The sequence below is a fragment of the Erpetoichthys calabaricus genome, chromosome 4, assembly GCF_900747795.2.
Source record: "Erpetoichthys calabaricus chromosome 4, fErpCal1.3, whole genome shotgun sequence".
Taxonomy (NCBI): Eukaryota; Metazoa; Chordata; class Cladistia; order Polypteriformes; family Polypteridae; genus Erpetoichthys; species Erpetoichthys calabaricus.
Window position 1 is genome coordinate 172,344,336 of NC_041397.2, and position 21,779 is coordinate 172,366,114.

At 37.5% G+C, this 21,779-nt stretch overlaps 2 protein-coding genes across 2 annotated transcripts in view; both read right to left on the bottom strand.

The window, feature by feature from the left end:
* The window catches only part of rpl24 (ribosomal protein L24), a 730,678-nt gene that overhangs the window by 568,790 nt on the left and 140,109 nt on the right, over positions 1-21,779 (bottom strand). The window lies entirely within an intron of this gene.
* LOC114650368 (G-protein coupled receptor 183-like) lies at positions 3,709-7,062 on the bottom strand. The gene is made up of 2 exons (XM_028799949.2): positions 6,983-7,062; positions 3,709-4,974 (listed from the first exon to the last, which is right to left on the bottom strand). Coding segments are annotated over exons 1-2 (1,056 nt in total). The 5' UTR covers positions 6,985-7,062; the 3' UTR covers positions 3,709-3,920.

Consider the following 21,779-nt stretch of genomic DNA (forward strand, 5'->3'; position numbering starts at 1 on the left):
AATTTGGAGAAGATACTGTGAAAGTGTAGATTTGAAATTTCAGGCAAATATTAGGGTTTATATGTCAGATATGGTGCAATGCTTTAAACAGTAGTCCAGCAGCTAATTTCTTATTGAATTATATTTAAAGAATCCATACATCCATTTTGTGAACCTGAGTGTTCCATTTCAGGCTACTGAAATATAATTTTTCTTGTTTTGATCTTAAAGGTTCAGTTAATATTAACTGTAATTATAAGTACTAAATAAAATGACCAGCTTTGTACAGTATGAAGAAAATACGTTTGAGTTTTTATATGTTTTAATCTGTTTTCTGAACCATCCATTCAATTCTAGCGTATAGAAGATACAAATATAAGAGTTATTTCCATTCCAGGCAAATATTAAGTTTTATTTGTTAGATATGGTGTCTGAAGGAAAAACCTGACCTGAATTGCACTCATACCATGCAGCTAATTCTTCATAAAGATCAGATGTATTTAAAAGCTCTGCTCCCCAGAAGTTAAGCTGCTTTAGTTGCACATTGAGAAGATCAGTAGCTAAAGAAGTGGGAGAACTAATGACCAGAAAAAGGAAGTCAGCCTCAGGGCCTAAGTTAGACTGTAACAACTATGGTCCTGTACAGTTTACAGTTTCTGAAAGGTGAATTGTTATTTGATTTGCCCTCCAATCGATATAAACACTGTGTGTTTGTAATAAGCAAAGGGTTTTTAATTTGTATACTGTGACCATGACCTCATCACAAAAATACAATAAAAAAGATAGAGACAGACAGACAGACATGAAATACACTATAAAATGGATCTTTTATTTAAAAAAACAAATTTCACAGAAAAACACAAACATCTTAATAGATTTTGAACAAATCTGAAATTAAAAACCAAAAATATTAGTTCACCTTAATCACTATACAATACTTACTCCATTCCACATACAGTTTCAAACAGGAGTTTGATAAGCTTATAATATTTACACTACATTAATTTCTGCTGTTTTATATAACCACTGTACAAACTCTTATTAATCCACATTTATAAACAAAATCCATCAGAAAATTAAAGAAAAACAATCTCATTCTCTCCTGGTAGTACACTCAAGTTGTCTCAACACCCACACACTTTCAAAGTCTTCACTCTAATGCACTTTATTGTCATAAGCAAATTCCAAAATTTATTACATTTTATTTTTATTTTATTTGATATCACTACTTTTTTCATATGACCAAACAGAAAGTTCAATAACTGAATTTTTGTAATGTTTGTTTTTTAATTTTTTCTCATCAAAAACAAAGAAAACAGATATGTATATCGTGAATTTGATAGATATGTTTCAGACAAGCTTAGAGAAACGTCTCAATGTGTTTCAGTATAAATAGTAAGTATTGTTTCTTTTTGCCTTCAAAAGAATACAATTGCCATCATCTGCTTGCTTTATTATTCATAAACAGAAATTTTCCAACAGTAATGCCAGGCCAAATTCTACACTGTAAATCACTCTCTTTTCATTACTCGTCATTGCCTCCAAGCTGGCACATTTTCATTGACTATGAAAATCCTGTCATTCTAAGGCAGGGGTGCCCAATACGTCGATTGCGATCGACAGGTAGATCGGAAAGGTAGTGCAGGAAGATTGCGTTGCATTCAAAAAAAATTTTTTTAAATGTTAGTCTATCATATATCCTCCCTATGGCATTTGCCACTTGATTGACATACAGGGAGGCCAGTCTGAGATCTCTTTTCTTCTAACACACTGGTCATCCCGCATGCACAATCAAACGCGCGAGCTACTGCAAAACTCCAGCTATCTAAGTGATCTAGTTAGCCTTCCAATTTATATCGACTAAAGAAGGGATTTAAAAAAAAAAATTGTTGGGAGGGTATGGGCTGGATGTGGAATTGGAAGAGGATTTTTTTCTCTCACAATGTCACAATCGAAGTGCGTTTGTCTGATCTGTCAATCTATCATTGCTATTCCAAAGAAGGAAAATGTGGAAAGGCACTTTTGAACTGATCATAAAAACTATGAAACTGACTTCCTTCTGAAAAGAGATCTGAGAAAGAGAAAGGAGAGGGAACTAAAATCGCAGTTAATCAGACAGCCGTCATTTTTCACTGAATTCGCTGAATTCAAAAGCAAAGGCAGACACACTGAAGCATCGTTCCGGGTGAGTCACTCGATCATTAAGCATAAGAAGTCCTTCCAAGATGGAGAGATGATAAAAGAGGCCTTCGCTGAGGCAGATGGCTAGGGAGAAATTCCTGCTGAGATTTCAAGACCCCTGGCCGGAGAAAAAGGAGTTTCTTCTTATCATTAAACATGCAGAATACAAGCAACTTAATAATGATCAATGGCCGCTAGACTTGGCATTATTTTAAAGATCTGACCAACATGTTGAATGAGCTTAATTTATAGCTGCAAGGAAAAGACAAAACCATGGTCAATATGATTAGCTCAGTTAATACTTTCAAATGAAAAATGCAACATCTGTACTCAAAGCTGAAGCGCCTTGATTTGGGGAACATCCAAAACCTCGTGTCAGAGCTGGAGATGCAATGGAAGGCATTTGCGCAACTTGACAGCATATGCTACAAAGAGCAGATTGAAAATTGTTTGTCAGACTTTGACAGACAGTTTCAAGACTCCTCTTCACTTGAGCCAATCGCTACATTTAAGTGGTACCCACTTAGGGAAGATGTTGAGGGTGATTCACCCGCATCAAAAATTGCAACACTGTTTCACCTAAAACTCCTCTACAGTGGAGGATGAGATTTTGACACTACAGGATGACATTCAGCTGAATTATGGAGTTCATGGACAGTTTTGGAACTTACTCACAGAGGAAAAGTACCCAAACACCTCCTTGACTGCATTATTCAGCTCTACTTATTTATGCGAGTCAGCCTTTTCCCACATGATGATTATTAAATCCAAATACTATAGTGACCATAAATGTATTGAATTGTTATTGTGCCATGAGGGTTGTTCAGTTATGCAAGGTACAACAACATATATTTTATGTATAAAGTATACTCAGTATATACTGTATATATATATATATATATATATATATATATATATATATATATATATATATATATATATCTCATTTTTAATGTACAGTAGGTAGATCATTTCGACCTGGTCATTTTAAAACAAGCTCACAATCCGAAAAAGTATGGGCACCCGTCTTTCTAAGGTGACTTGGAACAATTTTTAGTATTAAAAGTCTTTCTTTGTAAAGGATTTAAAACTCATAGCAGTTCCTTCAAAATAGCATACTTTAGAAGAGAAGTTCTGTCAACATTATGAGATACTTATAAGTCACGTCTACTATCTCCTGAAATCTAGGTCTAGAATCAATTCCAAGAGCTTCACAAGATCTTTCCTTTTAAAAAAGCAGAAATAGTAAAATGTTCACATTGATTTAAACCCTAAAATAGATTCCAATAAAGTCACTTCCATTAAAAAAATCAAACAAGGAAAGAGCATTTTTCTTTCTTGACAAATTCTATATATATCGATCTTTAAAATTGGTATAAGGAAGATCAAAGTGTTTCTAAAGACCAAACTTTACACATGATGAAAAAACTTAAAGCAGGGTGATAGATAGATAGATAGATAGATAGATAGATAGATAGATAGATAGATAGATAGATAGATAGATAGATAGATAGATAGATAGATAGATAGATAGATAGATAGATAGATAGATAGATAGATAGATCTTAACATTTACACTGATTTGGCATTTGCTTCACCATTCCATGACATGGACTTTTTGCACCACAATTTTTATAGAAATGTCATTAAAATTGCAAAGTCCAATGAGGTGCAGGTCACCACACAGGTTAGAAGTCTACATTCTTCTGCTGGGCTTTCTTTGATAGTGGATTTCTTCCAGATCCTCCTTCTGCTGCTCTCTAACTGTTACTGACGCTCTCTGAGGTCGTTTTAAGAGAAATACCAGGTGCAGAAAGGTGACTCTTTAAGAGGCTCATAACTTTTTGCTTGTAGCTTTTGACTGCAAAGAAGTAGATGACAGGGTCCAATGTGGAATTAAGGTTCATAATCGATAAAGTAACTTGAAGAGATATTTTGAAGTTCTTCAGTTCTTCGCAGGAGGGTTGGTAACAAAGCTTCTTAATCATAAACTGCATAAGGTTTATGTGGTATGGACTGAAGCATAAAATAAAAGCCATCAGAATAGAGAAGATAATCCCAGAGGCTCTTCTATTTTGTCTATATTTGCCACTCATTGTGTTCTTCTGTGCAGCCTTGTGCAGTTTATGGTTGATTTTCACATAGCATGAAATGATGATCACTAAAGGGAAGCCATAGCTAAAAGCACACGCGAGAAGAAGTAGGTAGGGCAGATTATTATGCCCATCCATGCCAAAGTACTCCATACACAACCTCTTTCCATTGACGTTTTTCACCATGTTATGGAAAAGCATAGGAGCTGTCTGGCAAAAGACAACAAACCATATTAAAACACAGATACCCTTCACAACTCCCACACTCCTAAGTTTAGTGAAGTGATGAGGATGAACCATTGCCAAATAGCGATCAATGCTTAAACAGGTCATAAGGCCAATGCCAACATATGTATTTGTGTAAATAATGACAGCGTTAATCCGACAAAGAAAGTCACCAAATGGCCAGTCAAACTCTCTAATGTTGTAAACAATTCTTCCTGGTAATGCCAAAGCAAACAAAGTGTCTGACAGAGCAAGGTTGACCAGGTAGATTCTTGTTGAATTGACTTTGAGTTGATTATGAAAGATGATATAAAGGACAAGAAGATTTCCCATCAAACCAATTATTAAGATGGCTAGGTAAAACATTGGAAATAGAACTTTGGCAGTCTTATTGAAAATAAAAATATCGCAGGAGTTATTTTTAAAGTCTGATAGATTTTCCGGGTGTGCATGCATGTCTTCAGGATTCATTCTCGCTTTACAGTTGGCAAGGAACCTACAAATGAAGAAAACTCAGTGTTACCTAATATATAATTTAACTTTTGTTTCACCAGATATAATATCAATATAGTATAACATAATATCATTCAGTGGTACCCAGTCAAGGGGCATATAGTATCAGAAAGAAAACACACAAAAGTTGATAAAAAATACACAAAATGTTTTATAAATACATACAAGCTCCCAGGACCTGGCTGACATTGGGCATGCAGAATGCCCTGATGCCTACTGTGCAGTGGCTCCTCTTTTTATGTGCCCCACCAATCTGCTTCTGTTGCCTGGCAATGCCAATCATGGACCAATCAGGTGGCAAGAGAGACATTGTCATGATATTTTCTCCTTCACTTACCCATCACTTCAAGAGAGGCCCACTGAATGAACAAGATAATTAAGAGCGCAGGCTCAGTTCTAGGATGCCCTCTGGACCCCCTGGACGTAGTATCAATGGAGACAATTAAAACAAACTGAGTGCCATTATGAGCAATACTGCACATCCTTTCTCTGGATCACTAACACTGAGGACTTTCAGCCAATGAATTATTCAGCATATTTATTCAGAAGTGTGTGAAGAAATGCTAGTGAAGGGTCCTTTAAACCATCAGCAATATGTCTGCACAATGTCTCACTGTAACTGTGATGGTCAAGTTAGAAGTTTTCTTTCTCTTTAAATTCTTTTTAGTCATTCTGATGTTCTGTGTTCAGACCAGTGTATGTGTGTGTATTTATCTATCTATTTATGCATTTATTTATTTAAAGAGTTTCTGTAAAAAGCCAAATTTCCCTTTTGGGACTAATAATGATGAAGCAAATACCAAATCAGTACAAAGGATGTGATCTACAAAGTCAGAGACATAAAACAATATATTTCAATAACAATTCAAAAGAGAAGCCAAAACAAGCAAACAGCAACAAGGGGTGAATAGCAAATGTTCATAAGTAGAACACAAGCAGAGATATCTAAATCATTACAATAAAGCAAATTCCAAAAGAACAGACAAGAAGTCAAAAACGCTGGACAATAGGTTTTAAGTTCATGATCTAGATGGCTTTTCAAAGGGCTTTTGAGGCACAATGCTAGAGCACTGATCACAGCCGGTGTTCAGTTTTTATTCCCCTGCCTCCACCATTATGTGTAACAGCATCCGATACACGATGCTGGCAAAGGCAGTATGATGGTTAAACGAGAGGCCCAGAACAGAGTGGGCACAAAGAAGAATACAGCAAAGTTTAAGGGCTAAGAGAGTTGAACGAAAAGACAGCGAGACCCCCAGCAGGAATAAGCCAAATGACTTGTGTACATTGAAAAGCTTATGCATGCTGCCCCTCTTTCTCAATGATTGCACAACCTAGATGTTTCACTACTATGATGCAATCTGTGCTTAGCAATTTACCTGAAAATAAATTTAAGGTGCAGCATACAGGAAGGTATTTATTTTCTTCCTTTGGGAAAAACATTGTCAGATAACGATTTGCAATGAAATATAAAATAACAAAGCACAGGTGATGAAAGCAAATCCGTCTTTTAAGACAGACATAAAAGTTTCCTCTTATAAGATACCTCATCTGTCTGTTTGGTAAGTACTGTACATTTATTCCAAGTTTTAGAGTCATAGACTGGCAATAATGGATGCCAGTCTATTGAAGAGCACATTCACTCACGCAGATACATGAAAACTGAAAGGAGAAGAGTAAACCAGAGCACCCAGAGGAGACCCATGAAGAACACATGAAGAACACTAAGGCTGTGCTCAGTTGATGAGGGTCCTAGTACTGTGCAGCAAAACACTACCCTTTGTTCTTCTCATGCACTTACATAATAAATATTTTGAATTTAGAACTGTAACACTGTATTTTGAATTTAGAACTGTAACAATGATTAACAGTATAAATAAGCCTTATTTTATGAGAGCAATGCCCATTAACCTTTAAGAATAAAGATATCTATAAGTTGTAGCTATAGCGTGATAATGTCAGACAGACTACAATCCCCCCATATGACTTACATTTAAGTGTGGTAGATCCTGTTGTACAAACTCCTTTCTGCTCCACTGGCACTAGAGCAATGACTATGACAGCTTGGTTTCACACAGATAATGAGTGATATGCATATGTGGTTTCTACTTTTGATCTTTTAATCTGCACTTGAAAAGCAGAACTGTGACTTTTTTGTTTTTTTATTAATTAAAAATGTTATTCAAAGAACTTTTATCTGTCTCTGCAAAGTAGATTGCAAATTTTCTGATTTCATAAGAATGATTTTTTCAGTTCATTTTAGAAAGATTGGAAATCAGAAAGCAGTGTCATAATATTATTTACTTTGTTGAGTTCTTCTTCCAAAAATTCAAATTGTTATATTAACCACCTGTCCATTCATTTATACAGTAAGAAATCTGAGAGCGTCAGCAGAATTTCCTTTCATGTGTTGAGCAAGCCTAATCCAAGTAGGGCTGTGGAAACATGAAGCCTTTGGGGTGTGACGCTAAAGTGGGCCCGAGCCCACTATGGGGCACACTTATGCCACAACCTTTATTTCTATGGGACTACTTAGTTCAAAAGGCTATCATAAAAATTCACGTCTTTAAATTAATAACGACAGCCATTCTTGGATGTACAGCTGACTATTGAAATTTTAGTTTTCAGGATACAGAAAAATGAAGTATCAGATTAGTGTTAGGCTCTAGTTAAATACTGCTGATGTGATGCTTGAATGATGTGAGATGTTTCTGCTGTAACATACTCTATCCATCCATCCATTATCCAACCTGCTATATCCTAACTACAGGGTCACGGGTGTCTGCTGGAGCCAATCCCAGCCAACACAGGGCACAAGGCAGGAAACAAACCCTGGGCAGGGCGCCAGCCCACCGCAGGGCACACACACACACACACGCACCCACACACTAAACACACACTAGGGACAATTTAGAATCGCCAATGCACCTAAACTGCATGTCTTTGGACTGTGGGAGGAAACCTACACAGACACGGGGTGAACATGCAAACTCCACGCAGAGAGGACACGGGAAGCGAACCCAGGTCTCCTAACTGCGAGGCAGCACCACTGTGCCACTGTGCTGCCCGTAACATACTCTACATGATGTGAAATATTCTTTTACAAATATATAGTATATAACAACAATTCATTCTCTGATTTATTAATCCAGTTTAAGTTGTCACATTAATTGGTTTTAATAGGTTTTAATGATTTATCAAGTAAAGGAAGACTGAAGTTTTGAGGTAAGGTTGTCATATTCATCAATCATGGCTCTGCAGAGTGGCAACATGTTGATTAGCATGTGCAAATAAGAATTTCACTGTACACATGCAGTAACAACCCTGTAATCACCATATAAATGTCCATTGTACATGGACAGTTTTCCACAGTTACCTGGCATTGTTCTATTTGTTTGAAATGATTTGTTTGTTTGTCATTCAAGTTCTGTTGCAGCTCCATGAAGCATAAAGGTTTGTAATTCCTGTTGTAATTAATAATCATCAACAACATTATGTATATTAAAATGCCTAGAAGGGTGGTCATTTATCCTTGTGACCACTAGAGGTTTATTTTCTCCAGCATTGTCCTGAGTGGGTGTTTTTCTTTTCCTCTCCTTCTCCTCCCTGACCAATCTGGATATAGTGCCAGACATTTCCTTTCTCATTTTTACAGTTTTAAAAACATAATAAATAACTGGACTTTAGTTTTTCACTTCTTTTTTGTGACTCTCATGATTTAACTAATACTAGCAGTGTTGCTCTGAAATATGCTAGATACAATTTGTCAGGAGTAAAGCATACCTGCTGCAGATCAATTCCTGCTTTTCCAAGCAAGTGACTTTGGCTTATGTTGATGGTCATTGAAAAGCACAAATTTTACGGTGAAATGGTATTGTTTTGAATCACCATGGGAAATTAGTAGGAACAGTGGAATTTCTGTATAAATATAATTTCATACAGTAGCAGATCCTGTAAAAGTGGTAGCTTCAATCAGATTTGAATTTAATAGTTTGATTTGATACCATTACAAAGTCATTGATACACTATATGCATTGAATTTCTGGTCTAAATCGATCAGAGAATGTAGAATTGCATTGGGAACCTACATACATACATGCAGACAGACAGACATTCTATTTTATACATATAAATTACTGTAAAGTACTTCAGTTTCATTTCAGGTATGAAAGTGAGTCTATATAAATAAATATTGTTATTGTGTAAGAGTAAATGAAGAGGAGTTTTATTAAATAATGAATACAGTTCTCAAAACTGATACTGTCTGTGTTTCTGACAATCACAGTTTGACAAGAACAGTAATGTTTTACAGTAGAGAAATAAACACAAATACAGTCATTCTTACCATGAGATTTTTTTGACTTATTGAACCTAAACCTATTGAATCAGATGTTTCCTGATGTACATTACAAACATTACAGATTTGATGGTGTGATTAAGTGAAATATTGCAGGTTCCACAAATAAATGTTTGTAAATGGGAACCCTGTCTTCTCCATTTAAGTTATTCCACATAACAACTAAGAGGGCTGCTAAGCACACCAGTAAAATGTTCAAAAGGAACAATCAAAATAATAATGCTATCAAACTTTGAAAGTAGTCATGTTCTGGGCAGGGAGAAAGGAGCACCGCCCTGTGGTGCAGTCTGTTCCAAACTGAACTCCTCCTTCTGTCAGCTGTGGGGAAATGGAAGGGGTGGAGTCAGTTGCCCTCACTGGGCATCTTTTCTGTATTGTGGAGGGAACGAGCCACAGATGTGCATGCATGACATTGGTCATAAAATTGTTGCTCCATCTCCTGTTTCTATGGTACAAAATGTCAACCCTAAAATCCTATACTAGGAGAAGCTAATGGAGCATAAAACTGATGCATTTAAATCAATCAAAGAACATTATTGCACAACATAAAAAGTACACTTGCAGTCTTCCTATTTCTCCCAATTAAATATTTATATTCACTAAAAATGCAGTCTTTACTTAAATTTGACTTATTTAGAGTTAAAAGTATAATTTTCAACAAAATCACAATCAGAACTGACCTGCATGACTGATGCATTGCAATTTGTTTTCTGGTCCCTCCTAAAAATCAGAGTCAAGCTAAACTGTTTGGGAATGATCACATTCATTTCAGATTGATGCTCCTTTTTGTGCAATACTACCTACTTTCTGGTCTCAAACAGCGATAGGAATTAATATTTATTTAGTCTGTTTACTATATAGGTTAGTATCAATAGAAGATGGGTCATCAAAGGGATTACTTAAAAATACAAAAAACAAATTGTAACAAAAACGTCCTTGAAAATGTAAGGTGCCCAGTATCCCCATTCCTACATATGGCCACCTAAATTTCGTTGTATCCCAGGCTACTCCACATGAGGGAAAACTTAGTCTGTTAGCCGTGGTGCTTCAGGATTCTTTCATCTGCTCATCTCTACATGCCATCACTTCTGTAACTAACCTGAAGTGAGGCTATGATGCCCTAGTGGTTCTTGCATTTGGATATTGAGCATCTTTTCAGCCAAAAATTCACAGCACAGTAAGGATTTCAGAGAAATACTAAGGCAAGGAATTACAGTATATATTGGTAGATGTTGGGAATTTGTTTGTAAAGAAAACGGAAAGATTGGTTTGAATAGAAAGGTGAAAGATGAAGAACACTAAGATAGCCAAGGGTGGAACTTAAGTATTTAATCAAAGTGTTTGAAGAGAATTACAGATGTGACAAAGCAAGAACAAAATTTATATATTTGCTCTCATTACTTTAACCTGGCAGGATGAACTTTAGTAGCCACTGAGGATCATGCAGATTCACTCTGATGGAAAGCACCACTGGAATGCCAAAAAGACCAGCAAGGACTGGAGTAGGAATAACAGTTTTCCTTAAGCAAGACAATGAGTGTTGTCCACTGTAGTAGGCTAGCATCCTATCCAAGGAGGGGTCAAGTCTTGTTGACAGGCATTCACATGTTGTCACTCAGAGAGGTGTCAGTATTAGCAGGACGCCTGTCAAGTTTATGTTTTTACATTAAGCATGTAAAACAAGAATGAAATGTAATGTAGTTCCGTTTAAAGGATAGTAGAAGAGTTCTTTGTGATTTTGTTTCATGCATGGTTTGAGAGATCCATCAACTTGATGAGTTGATAAATAGGATTGTTACTGGCATTGTAAAAGTATAATGTAACAACAAAATTTCATCTTCTGATCCATATATAATTATTACTTTTGAGTTGGAATATAATTTCAATTATATTTCCTTTGTTGTTAACCAATTATTACTGCATTTGTTAATCAAACTATGAATGTAGGCTGGTTTGATATTATCTGTATTAAATGTTGTATCACTATCATTATGCAGATAAATTGCTGTTGATATAAAGGAGCCCAGTAAAGTTTCTTAATATAGTGTGTCAGAGAGAGGACATGCAGCTTTGTTCATAATGACACTCAGTTTTGTTTTATTCTCTCCTTTATTACTACCTGCAGGCAGTCCTATAACAGATAAATAATTGCATCCAGTTTATCCGATAGACAAACTGCAGGGCGTCTTGTGGCCCATCTACTACAAGAGGACTAATACAGTCCAGGACCAGTCTCTCAAAGGTCTTCATGATGTAAGATGTAAGTGCCACTTGTTTGTAGTTATTAGGTAAGGAGGCATCTGCCTTCTTTGGAACAGGAACAATGCAAGTTGTTTTCCACAGCAGTAGCACTTTCTGTAGTCTTAGGGACAGACTGAATAGGTGACACCACAAAGTTGGTAAGCACAGGCCATAAGAACTCGAAGACTGAATCCATCTGGCCCTACAGGTTTTCCTGTGTGTAGCATTCTCAGTTGTCTCCTTACTTGGTTTTCAGTTAGTACTAGAAAATAGTAATTTTCATTTTGGAAATCAGAAATAAGATCTGCTTTGCCTCCATAAGTTCAAATTTACTAAGATGGAAGGGGTGACACAATGTGATGCACTGTGTTACATACATGCAGATGGGGGCACCCCCTATGGCTCTGATATAGTAAGCAATACCACTAAGGGAAGAGAGGAGGTGCTGCAGCTAACCACATTGTGTTTCTCTTCACAGTTCCCAAGGACTACAGTCAGACATCTCACAATCCTTCCTGGATATAAGAAGAGCTGCTCAACAGAAGTCAGTGTCTTTTGTTTTGGAAGAAACAGGGGACAAGCCAGAGAACAATAGTACTTCAGATAAGCACTTTACTGATTTTTTAAAAATTATTTATGCTTGTTCTTTAAATGGAGTGTACCTCTGAACCTACATATGCCCCTCTTTCTACAACTGCTACGATATTTCAAAGTACAAGGCAGGAACCAACATTGGACGAGGTGTGCAGCATGTTTTTATTCATACTGTGTCAGTTTAAACCAACTAATTCATCTAATTTTCAAATTTTTACTAGGTGCACAATAAGCAAAGTTCTCTGTTCTTCTTACCTTGACTTGAAATCGATCTAAGGTCCTATATTTGATCTCCCACACTGTGAGCATCTCCTTTATCCAAATATGAAAGAGCAGGCCAGCCTTTCATGTGTATAAAAATGGTGATGGTGATTTCATATCCACCCCTTCATAATTACCCAGGATTGTCACAAGTACAGTATATGATATATGTTGTTAGATGATAGACTGATATTGTTAAAGGTTAAAGGCACCATATGTAACAAAACTGATTTCTCAATCATATAGAACATCCCACACATTAAAGAAGCATAGATTATTTTAACAAAGATAAGATACAATGTGAGGTACTTTTCTATCTGTAGCCTGTGTCCATTTTACAAATAAAAAGTATTATTTCTTCAAAATCATTAAAAAAGAATCCTCTAAAATGCTATGTCAGGTAAAGTAAGCCTAATGATAAAACAGTTTCATTAATGAAGCTTCATCGACTGCTTTAAATGTGTTTTTGGGAGAACTGCAAATACTGGCAAGAAACAACCGTTTAAAATCCAAAAGGTTTGATAAATGAACAGCTTAGCTGACTACCTTACTCTATAATACTAGAGAGAGATCACGTCCTGTGCAAACCTGGTAACACTCTTGCTCAAAGGAAGCCAAACAATGCTTACTTTCTTACCTACAATGTTAGACTGTAACATTTGTGAAAAGTTTGTCAATTACTTGAAGAATTCTCTCTGTGTAATGTAGAGCAGTTTTGTTTTTCAGCACAATCTAAAATTAGTCGTCTTTACCACAATATCACCTGGGGCCTCCGATCCTTTTGTTGTGTGCTCAGTTGTCAGGCATAGACAGAGCTGAGAAAACCCACAAGAAAATGCATATGGGCTGTGAAAGTGGGGCAACATTTTGTGTTTTGTCAGCTGCACCTGGCACACATCCTATGTCTTTAATCGTCTTTAATTATGATTGGTGTTCTATAATAAGACCTTAAATGCAAATAAAAGGTTTCTAATGAAATATCATAGATTTCATATTTAAAACAAAAGGTCACTTTAAACTTTTCATCCAATGTAGAAATGACATTTAGAACTAGAAATCTGCAGGCAGGTGAGCTGTGTAAAATTTTTTCTGGTGATTTGGTAGTTTTAAACTGTCACTGTAGTGAACTGGTGTAATGTTCAGGGGTAGTTTCTGCCCAGATATGAGAGAGAGAGAGAGAGAGAGGTTAGGAGCACACACTGATATAGCAGATTGCCACACCCATCACATGACAAATGAACTCAGGATCCCAGATTATATGAGAATATTACATTATATTATTTATAAGATTTATAACCAGTAGGGGGGGCATGGAGCTCCAAACTCCAGGCCCAATAATATCCAACACAGTCACAGGTTCAAATAATGTATTTTTAATCCACCAAGCATGTCATATAATGAAGTACAGCCAGTAATCATATAAACCAATGAAATTCTTTCTACTTCTTCTGCTTCCAGATGCCTGCTGCCTCTCGACTCTCACTTTCTAAGGTAAGGCAATGGACTCCTTCTATACTGGACCTGGAATAGCTTCCGGTGACCCAGCATGACTTGTGTGGACCATTTCCAGCCAGTTTAAAAACCAGGGCAGTCCTCCCCTGACAGAGCCCTCTTGCATCACCCAGGGACCCCAACGGGGTTGCATTTCTGGGAACCAGTTTCAATGGACCTCTGTGGGTATTCAAGCTGAGATGCTTTCAGTGGACCATTGCCACCTAACATATGGGGGATGGAATTGCTCTTCTTCTTCTCCGGCATCTGGTCACCCATCCCATTGCACCTTCTATTTTGGCAAGAGGTCATGCCATCCTCCAACTGGGACCGTCTGTCCTCCATGGCACTCACAGATTCGTTAGTAATGTAGAGCAATTTACACTTTTGAAGTATCCCATTTGCAATACTAAATATTTTATTATTAACTATGTGCTACTGAAAATATTGTTTTCTTTGATACACACATACTCAGCGTTGTTCATGTATTATTTATTTGTTTATTCTAAAATAATGTTCACCTTGATGATGTTAATAATTTTGCATACATTTGGTATGATGTCTGCAAGCCTGAGCTGAACAGCTGGATGAATTGTTCTTCTTGTATAGGTGTGCACACATACAGTAATTCAGATCTTTCCATCAGGTTTTCTATACTTTTTGATTGTACAGTAAGATATTTTTATTCAAGCTCCTCACTATGATGCTTTTCATTTCTAGTTTATTAATAATAGAGTTTAATTTTAAAATTGGCAAATTTTCTATGAGATGGTGGTGTGGCTAATGCTGATGCTTTTTAACTCTTGATTCTCAGCTTGGCCTGTGCATGTTCTCCCTGTGTCTTTTAAAGATGAGGTTTCTCTATTTTTTCCACATTCCAAACTAATGATATTAAATTAATTTATGAATCTAGTTTGTCCTAGTCTAAGTGAGTATTCCCAGCAATGAATTGACATCTTACCCAGGGTGGATTCTCATCTATTGTCAATGCTGCTCTAACCCTGTGAAAAAAACTGTTTTGAAATAAATGGTATTGAAATAAGAATGCTCATAACATAGATGAATACATTTTATTGTGTGATTTTGGTGTACATAATATAGTGATTGCGTGAGCTTATTTTTTCAGTTTAAAGGAAATTTCTGAACTATAATTATTTGGTTTACAATTCACATTTTTAATAGTGTAATAAAAGTCCACTACACCATGGCATAGTTGTTGTAGGTTTAAGTACAATTTTATAGTGCTGTTAATGGATCTAGTTCATATTTTGTGCTTTAGAGTACACACCCACAGTTAATTTGGATATCTTCTATGTAATCATGTTGATGTAACTGCATGTGCTGTACTGCCATGTTCTGACCGTGAGTCTGGTTAACCTCCGAAGCTTCTGTGTTGTGACTTATTTGCTTTGTGGTGCAAACCACCATGGAGGAGTAAGGCAACTGCACTGAGCTCATTTGTCTGTTAATGTTTATTATTACCAGGCTAAAATGTTAAGAAAAAAAACACAAAATATGAAAGTTCATGCTCTAACACTAACACGCACAAATTATCACTATGGCGTGATTCTAATTTACAACTCAATGCCAGTTGCATTGAGCATTAATAGTATACATAATCATGCACATTCCAGTATACCAGTACAAGTAAAGTCACATACCTGAAATATTAAGAAAGAAAACACAAAATGCTAATTTTCAAATTCTGTCCATACAATTTCTATCATCAAATGACACACATTAACAGATAACCAAAATTAATATGCAGTGAAATAATGCAAAACACTTTTAAACAACCGTACAGTCATGAAAGGAATATATTACAACCACTGTCACATAAAAAAAAGTAAATCAAGCAATTTAAAAATATCTTCTTATATATAAAACGCTACCATGGCTTTCGTTTGTCTGTCCAGGATTTTAAATCACCTGTAGCTCACAAACCGTTTGACCTATTGACCTGAAATTTGGTACACATATACTATGTGATGTCTACTATCCACTTTTGATGTGATGATTGACCTTCAAGATTATTCCTCTTTTTATTTTTATTTTATTTTATTGTAGAATCAACTCTCAGCAGCGGCCAGCAGGGCGGCCATGTGGCACATGTGTATGGGTGCAGTTCTCATCCCTACCATCTTCGCCGTCTCTTCTCCTACCTCTTCGTATCTTAAATCATTCTTGAGGCAGATTGAAGACTTAAGTGCCAGCTTAAGTGAAAAATTAAGGAAAGCGTACAAGGTAATTGCAACACAAACACTGCCTTAATCAGTTTTAACGCGAAAAGATGCCGACGTAAAAAGGGAAGAAGCGGGCCACTAGGATGGAGAAAAGAAGAGCTGTTCAGGAAGCAACAAGCACATCAACCTCTGAGCAAACAAATGCTAAACATGCAGAGAAAGAGCATGAAAACTATGAATGCTCAAGTCAAATGTATGCAGTGCGCTGTTACTGGTTTTAAATAATTCCATTATACATAGTGTACAGCTTGCTTACCTTCTCTCACAGTTAACACAATGAACACTGGGAGCAGCGCACACTGATGACATAACATAACACCGGGAACAAATTAGGCAACTACAATACAGGAGAACATACAACATGATGAATATTATCAGGATTTGGTGAAGCTCTAAATGACCAAAATTAGCATTTTAGACACCTGATACATAGATTTATTCAAGTTTCAAATAAGAAAATAATATCTTCCTCTAGAAATCCATCATCATATATACTTTCCTAATTTCTTATGTGTTGTGTAATAGTCTTGTACATATTGAAGATTTGCCTGTTTTATTATCATCAGTGGTAATTAGCCTGACCTTTACGAAAGCACTCAAGTGTATTTCAAGAACCCTTTATATTATCCCTGAACACCAGGGGCCTCATGAATAAACGGTGCGTACGCACAGAAATGTTGCGTACGAACATTTCCATGCTCAAATCGCGATGTATAAAACCTAAACTTGGCGTAAAGCCATGCACATTTCCACGGTACCTCATACCTTGGCGTACGCAATTTCTCCGTTCGGTTTTGCAGACTGGCGGCACCCAGCATCAAAGCAGTGCTACTGTTCCTGTGTGATCACACTTTCTTTCTTAGATCCACATTCCTGACGCGGCTTTATAAATACACTGAAACTAACTGCATATTGTTTATTAGTGTAATGCATCTGATTGTAATTAACCTGCAGCAATATAATGGTCCAGGGAATAGCCATAGTATTTCAAATACCATAACTGCTTTAGCGTTGTAACTCTCACTGCATCTTCTTCTTCTTTCAGCTGCTCCCGTTAAGGGTTGTAACAGCATCTTTTTCCATATTACTCTCACCGCACCACTTGGAGTATTTATATCACTGTATCTGAGTGGGGAATCACAGCAGCAGCTGATTGGAAAGAGAATTATCAGTATACAGCATGAAGCAGACGCTTACTCAGCCACGGCAAAATGCTTTAGAGACTTCCCAGTACGGACTTCACGGTTTAGAAAAAGTTTCATCCCGAGAACTCTAAACGCACTCAATCAGTCCATCAAGTGCTCCTTGTAGAACTGTTTGTACTTATAAGTACAATTACCTCACTGTAAACTTGCACTACAGTTATAATATTGCACAACCTGCGCCACTTTATAAAGGGCATATTTATATATGATGACGGTATTTATTTTTAAGATGAAATGCAGCAAAATATGTTGATTATATTATACAGATAAAACTTTAACTTCATTTAAATAATCTGTATTGTTAATAATTAAACATGTGAGGACACGGTGCCGTAGCGCTAGCTAGTTCAGGGATTGTTCCTGCATTGCGTTGTATTCTTGCGCTGACGCGACACTGGAAAGATAGATGGATAGAATAATTAAACATGTACTATGAAGATATTTCAATGTTCCTTAAAAGTTTTGAAGAATCGGCGTTCTAAGCTTACAAATGGCTTCACGTCTATTACATAGCTGATTGTGTGGCGATTGGGTATTTGGAGAAAGAAAAGTAAGGACAGGAATTGGAGGTTAGTATGTTTGAAAGAGACAGTACTGCTGTGATAAATTATGTCATTGAAGGTCGTGCATGGCGCAGCAAGTCTCTTGCGTGAGATATGAACAAGCACTGCGCCACTGTGTTCCCATGTTTAATAACATGCTTTCATTCCTATCATCATGAAAAAGATATCACGTATACATCTCAGTATTTTAATTATTCAGAGAGCTGTAATATCACGAATGTAATGGATTATGTGTCCTCTCAGAGAAAGAGAAAGCCCATTTACGAAGCAGGTAGTGATTCACACACAGAGCACAAAGAAGATCAAATACAGAACAAAGCATTTAACGTCCTACTTTAGTTACAATGGGATTTGAGAAACTAGTAAATTCAACGATTTTAAGATGAAGTTTATGATGTTCTACTTTAATGGCAAAATAAACTACGTGATTAAAGTGAACATTTCGAGATTAAAGTTGACATTTCGTGCTTTTTTCCCCACTGTGTGCCTATTTTTTTGTCTGTACCCTAATAAGCTTTCATATGACACTCAGATGGTGGGCTACGACATGCCTTTTCATGGCGACTTTGATATGTGATTTCTTTTTTATTTCGGGCACTGTGCGACTTTGTGAACTTGAGCTTTCGAGTTTCTCCGACACTCTGTCACTCGATCAATTTTCTTATGTTGATTATACCGCTGTTTAAACCAACAAATAGTACGTTTTTCCTTTGCCTCCGCTTGGTATTCGCTGAAATTCTTATATTTTCCCCATGCTTTTCCCATTGTCTTTTCTCAGAAGGCTATTTATATCGATTTGCATATTCAAAGAGGCGTAATTCTGGGAGGAGTTGGGGCGGGACAGAAGGCGTGTGCACATGCGTTACTTTTCATGCTGATCGGCATTTATGTAGTGGAAGAACGTGAAAGTCTGCATATGTACAGATTCCTGCATCTGGATTTTTCTGTGCGTACGCACATTCCTGCTTTTGTGCTTACGCCATGTTATAGTGTGAGTTCTACGCACGGCGTTATACATGAGGCCCCAGGAGTGCAAGGGTTAGTGGAAGAGGAAGAACAGTGATTGTGCAGAATGACTGAGATATTTCATTATACTGTTTTCCTTTCTAAGGCAATGTGTGTTATACTGTACAGAACAGAACAGAACAGAACAGACCTGGTTTCCTTATAATATTCTCACCAGTCTTCATATAGTGCTTTGCAGTTCTGAGCTAATTAAGTGTGATACCAGAATGTAACCAGTGAGTATGGATTCCACTGTCCACCTGTAGATGTTGGCTAGCATAGATAGGGACATCCAAGCTTGATTAGTATTTTGGATGATAGCTAAGATGTGTTGTGCTCAATTTAGGTCATAAACTGACCTTCTCCATAGCACCTCATGTAATGCTGATGGGAGTGTTGTCTGCCTTTTGTTTCATGAAGTCTTTGACTTACTTCTTACTTTTCTAACATTAAGGAAGAGAGTGGCACTGAATCGTATAGTTTGGGCTCCTCTTTGAAGATACAACAGCATTTAATATAGAGCTGTAATATACTAACAGTACTGTGGAACCTCGGGTCACGAACGTCTCAGACCACGTACAAATCAGATTACAGTAATCCCTCCTCGATCGCGGGGGTTGCGTTCCAGAACCCTCCGCGAAAGGTGAAAATCCGCAAAGTAGAAACCATATGTTTATATGGTTATTTTTATATTGTCATGCTTGGGTCACAGGTTTGCACAGAAACACAGGAGGTTGTAGAGAGACAGGAACTTTATTCAAACACTGCAAGCAAACATTTGTCTCTTTTTCAAAAGTTTCAACTGTGCTCCATGACAAGACAGAGATGACAGTTCCGTCTCACAATTAAAAGAATACAAACATATCTTCCTCTTCAAAGGAGTGCACACCAGGAGCAGAGAATGTCAGAGAGAGAGAGAAAAAAAAGCAAACAGTCAAAAATCAATAGGGCTGTTTGGCTTTTAAGTATGCTAAGGAAGAGAGCAATGTGAAGGTAGTCTTTCAGCATTTTTTAGAGGAGCATCCGTATCCTCTAGGCCAGTGTGCAAACAGCCCCTCTGCTCACACCCCCTCCGTCAGGAGCAGAGAATGTCAGAGAGAGAGAGAGAGAGAAACAAACAATCAAAAATCAATACGTGCCATTCGAGCTTTGAAGTATGCGAAGCACTGTGCGGGAAGCATGTCGCTTGACAAAGCCGGAAGGGAGCAATGTGAAGATAATCTTTCAGCATTTTTAGACAAGCGTCCATGTCCTCTAGGGGTGCGAACAGCCCCCCTGCTCACACCCCCTCCATCAGGAGCAGAGAATGTCAGAGCAAGAGAGAGAGAGAGAGAGAGAAAAGTAAACAATCAAAAATCAATACGTGCTGTTTGATCTTTTAAGTATGCAAAGCACCGTGCAGGAAGCATATCGGTTGACAAAGCAGCCATATGTAAGCCCAGCAAGGAAGAGAGCAATGTGAAGGTAATCTTTCAGTGTTTTTTGAGGAGCGGCCATATCCTCTAGGGGTGCGAACAGCCCCCATGCTCACAATATATTTGAGGAGTTTTATTTAATACATAATACGTGCTCTGGTTGGGTAGCTTCTCAGCCATCTGCCAATAGCGTCCCTTGTATGAAATCAACTGGGCAAACCAACTGAGGAAGCATGTACCAGAAATTAAAAGACCCGTTGTCCGCAGAAATCCGCAAACCAGCAAAAAATCCACGATATATATTTAAATATGCTTACATATAAAATCCGCGATAGAGTGAAGCCACAAAAGTTGAAGCGTGATATAGCGAGGGATTACTGTATGACCAAAAAGTTTGTCAAACTTTTGCATCTGTTCACGACCACACACTCGGGTGACAAACAAGCCAGTTTCCCTTCCGGTTCGTACGCACCAATGATTTCCGCACATATTCAGTCTTTTCCTGTGCATTCGCTGTAAACTCCGCTGCCGGTGATTTACGCACGTGTTCAGTCTATCCCTGTACAGTACATTGTTCTCGGTCAGACATGCATTGCGCAGAGGGACTTTGTGGTATAGCGGGTCCACAGCTCACATCAAGAGGCCAGTTTTAAATAAATAATTGCCACGCTTGCAGCTTAGCGAGGGGGCGTGGTGTTTGATTGCTACAGCAAAGAATGCATTGGGCTTGTTTTTAAAGAGACTGCTTCGAGCACTGTTTTAACCTCATTGTATTTAATGAAGACTTTTTTCTATTGGAGCGAGCTCGCAGTTCAGGTAGCTGGACAGTGAGCCCAAGCTCAAGTTTTGGACGACACTCGGTGGGGCGGAAGGAAGTGGTCGCTCCAGCTGAGTGATCAAGGAGCTGGAGTGACCAGAAGAAGGACGGCGAACCACGTAAGGCCGAGAAGGCAGTTAAAGAATGCACTGGGCTTGTTTTTAAAGAGACTGCTTCCAGCATTGTTTTAACCTCGTTGTATTTAATGAAGACTTTTTTCTATTGGATTTTAACCACCACTTCACTTCTGTTTTTATGGGATTATATATTTATTGAAGGATTCTGAAAGCACTGCACTTTATTTAATTTGGACTTTGTTTTTGATTGTTGTTTTGTTGATTTTAATAAAAGCACTTGGCACTTTTTGCACCATCCGATTGCTCCATTGTAGTGCCTCACTGTTGTGCTCATCGGTAACATTACTGACGGTGACGAGTTTAAGGGCTCCCAGAAGCAAGATGGGAGCATGCAGCGAACCCGCATCGTCACAGACTTTACCTCAAAACTGTAATCTCCTCTCCACCCAGTTCCTCCTCACTTCCTTCATGCCAGAACTCGACTCATGCAAGGTTAGTTTTCTTGGTTGTTTATGGTTA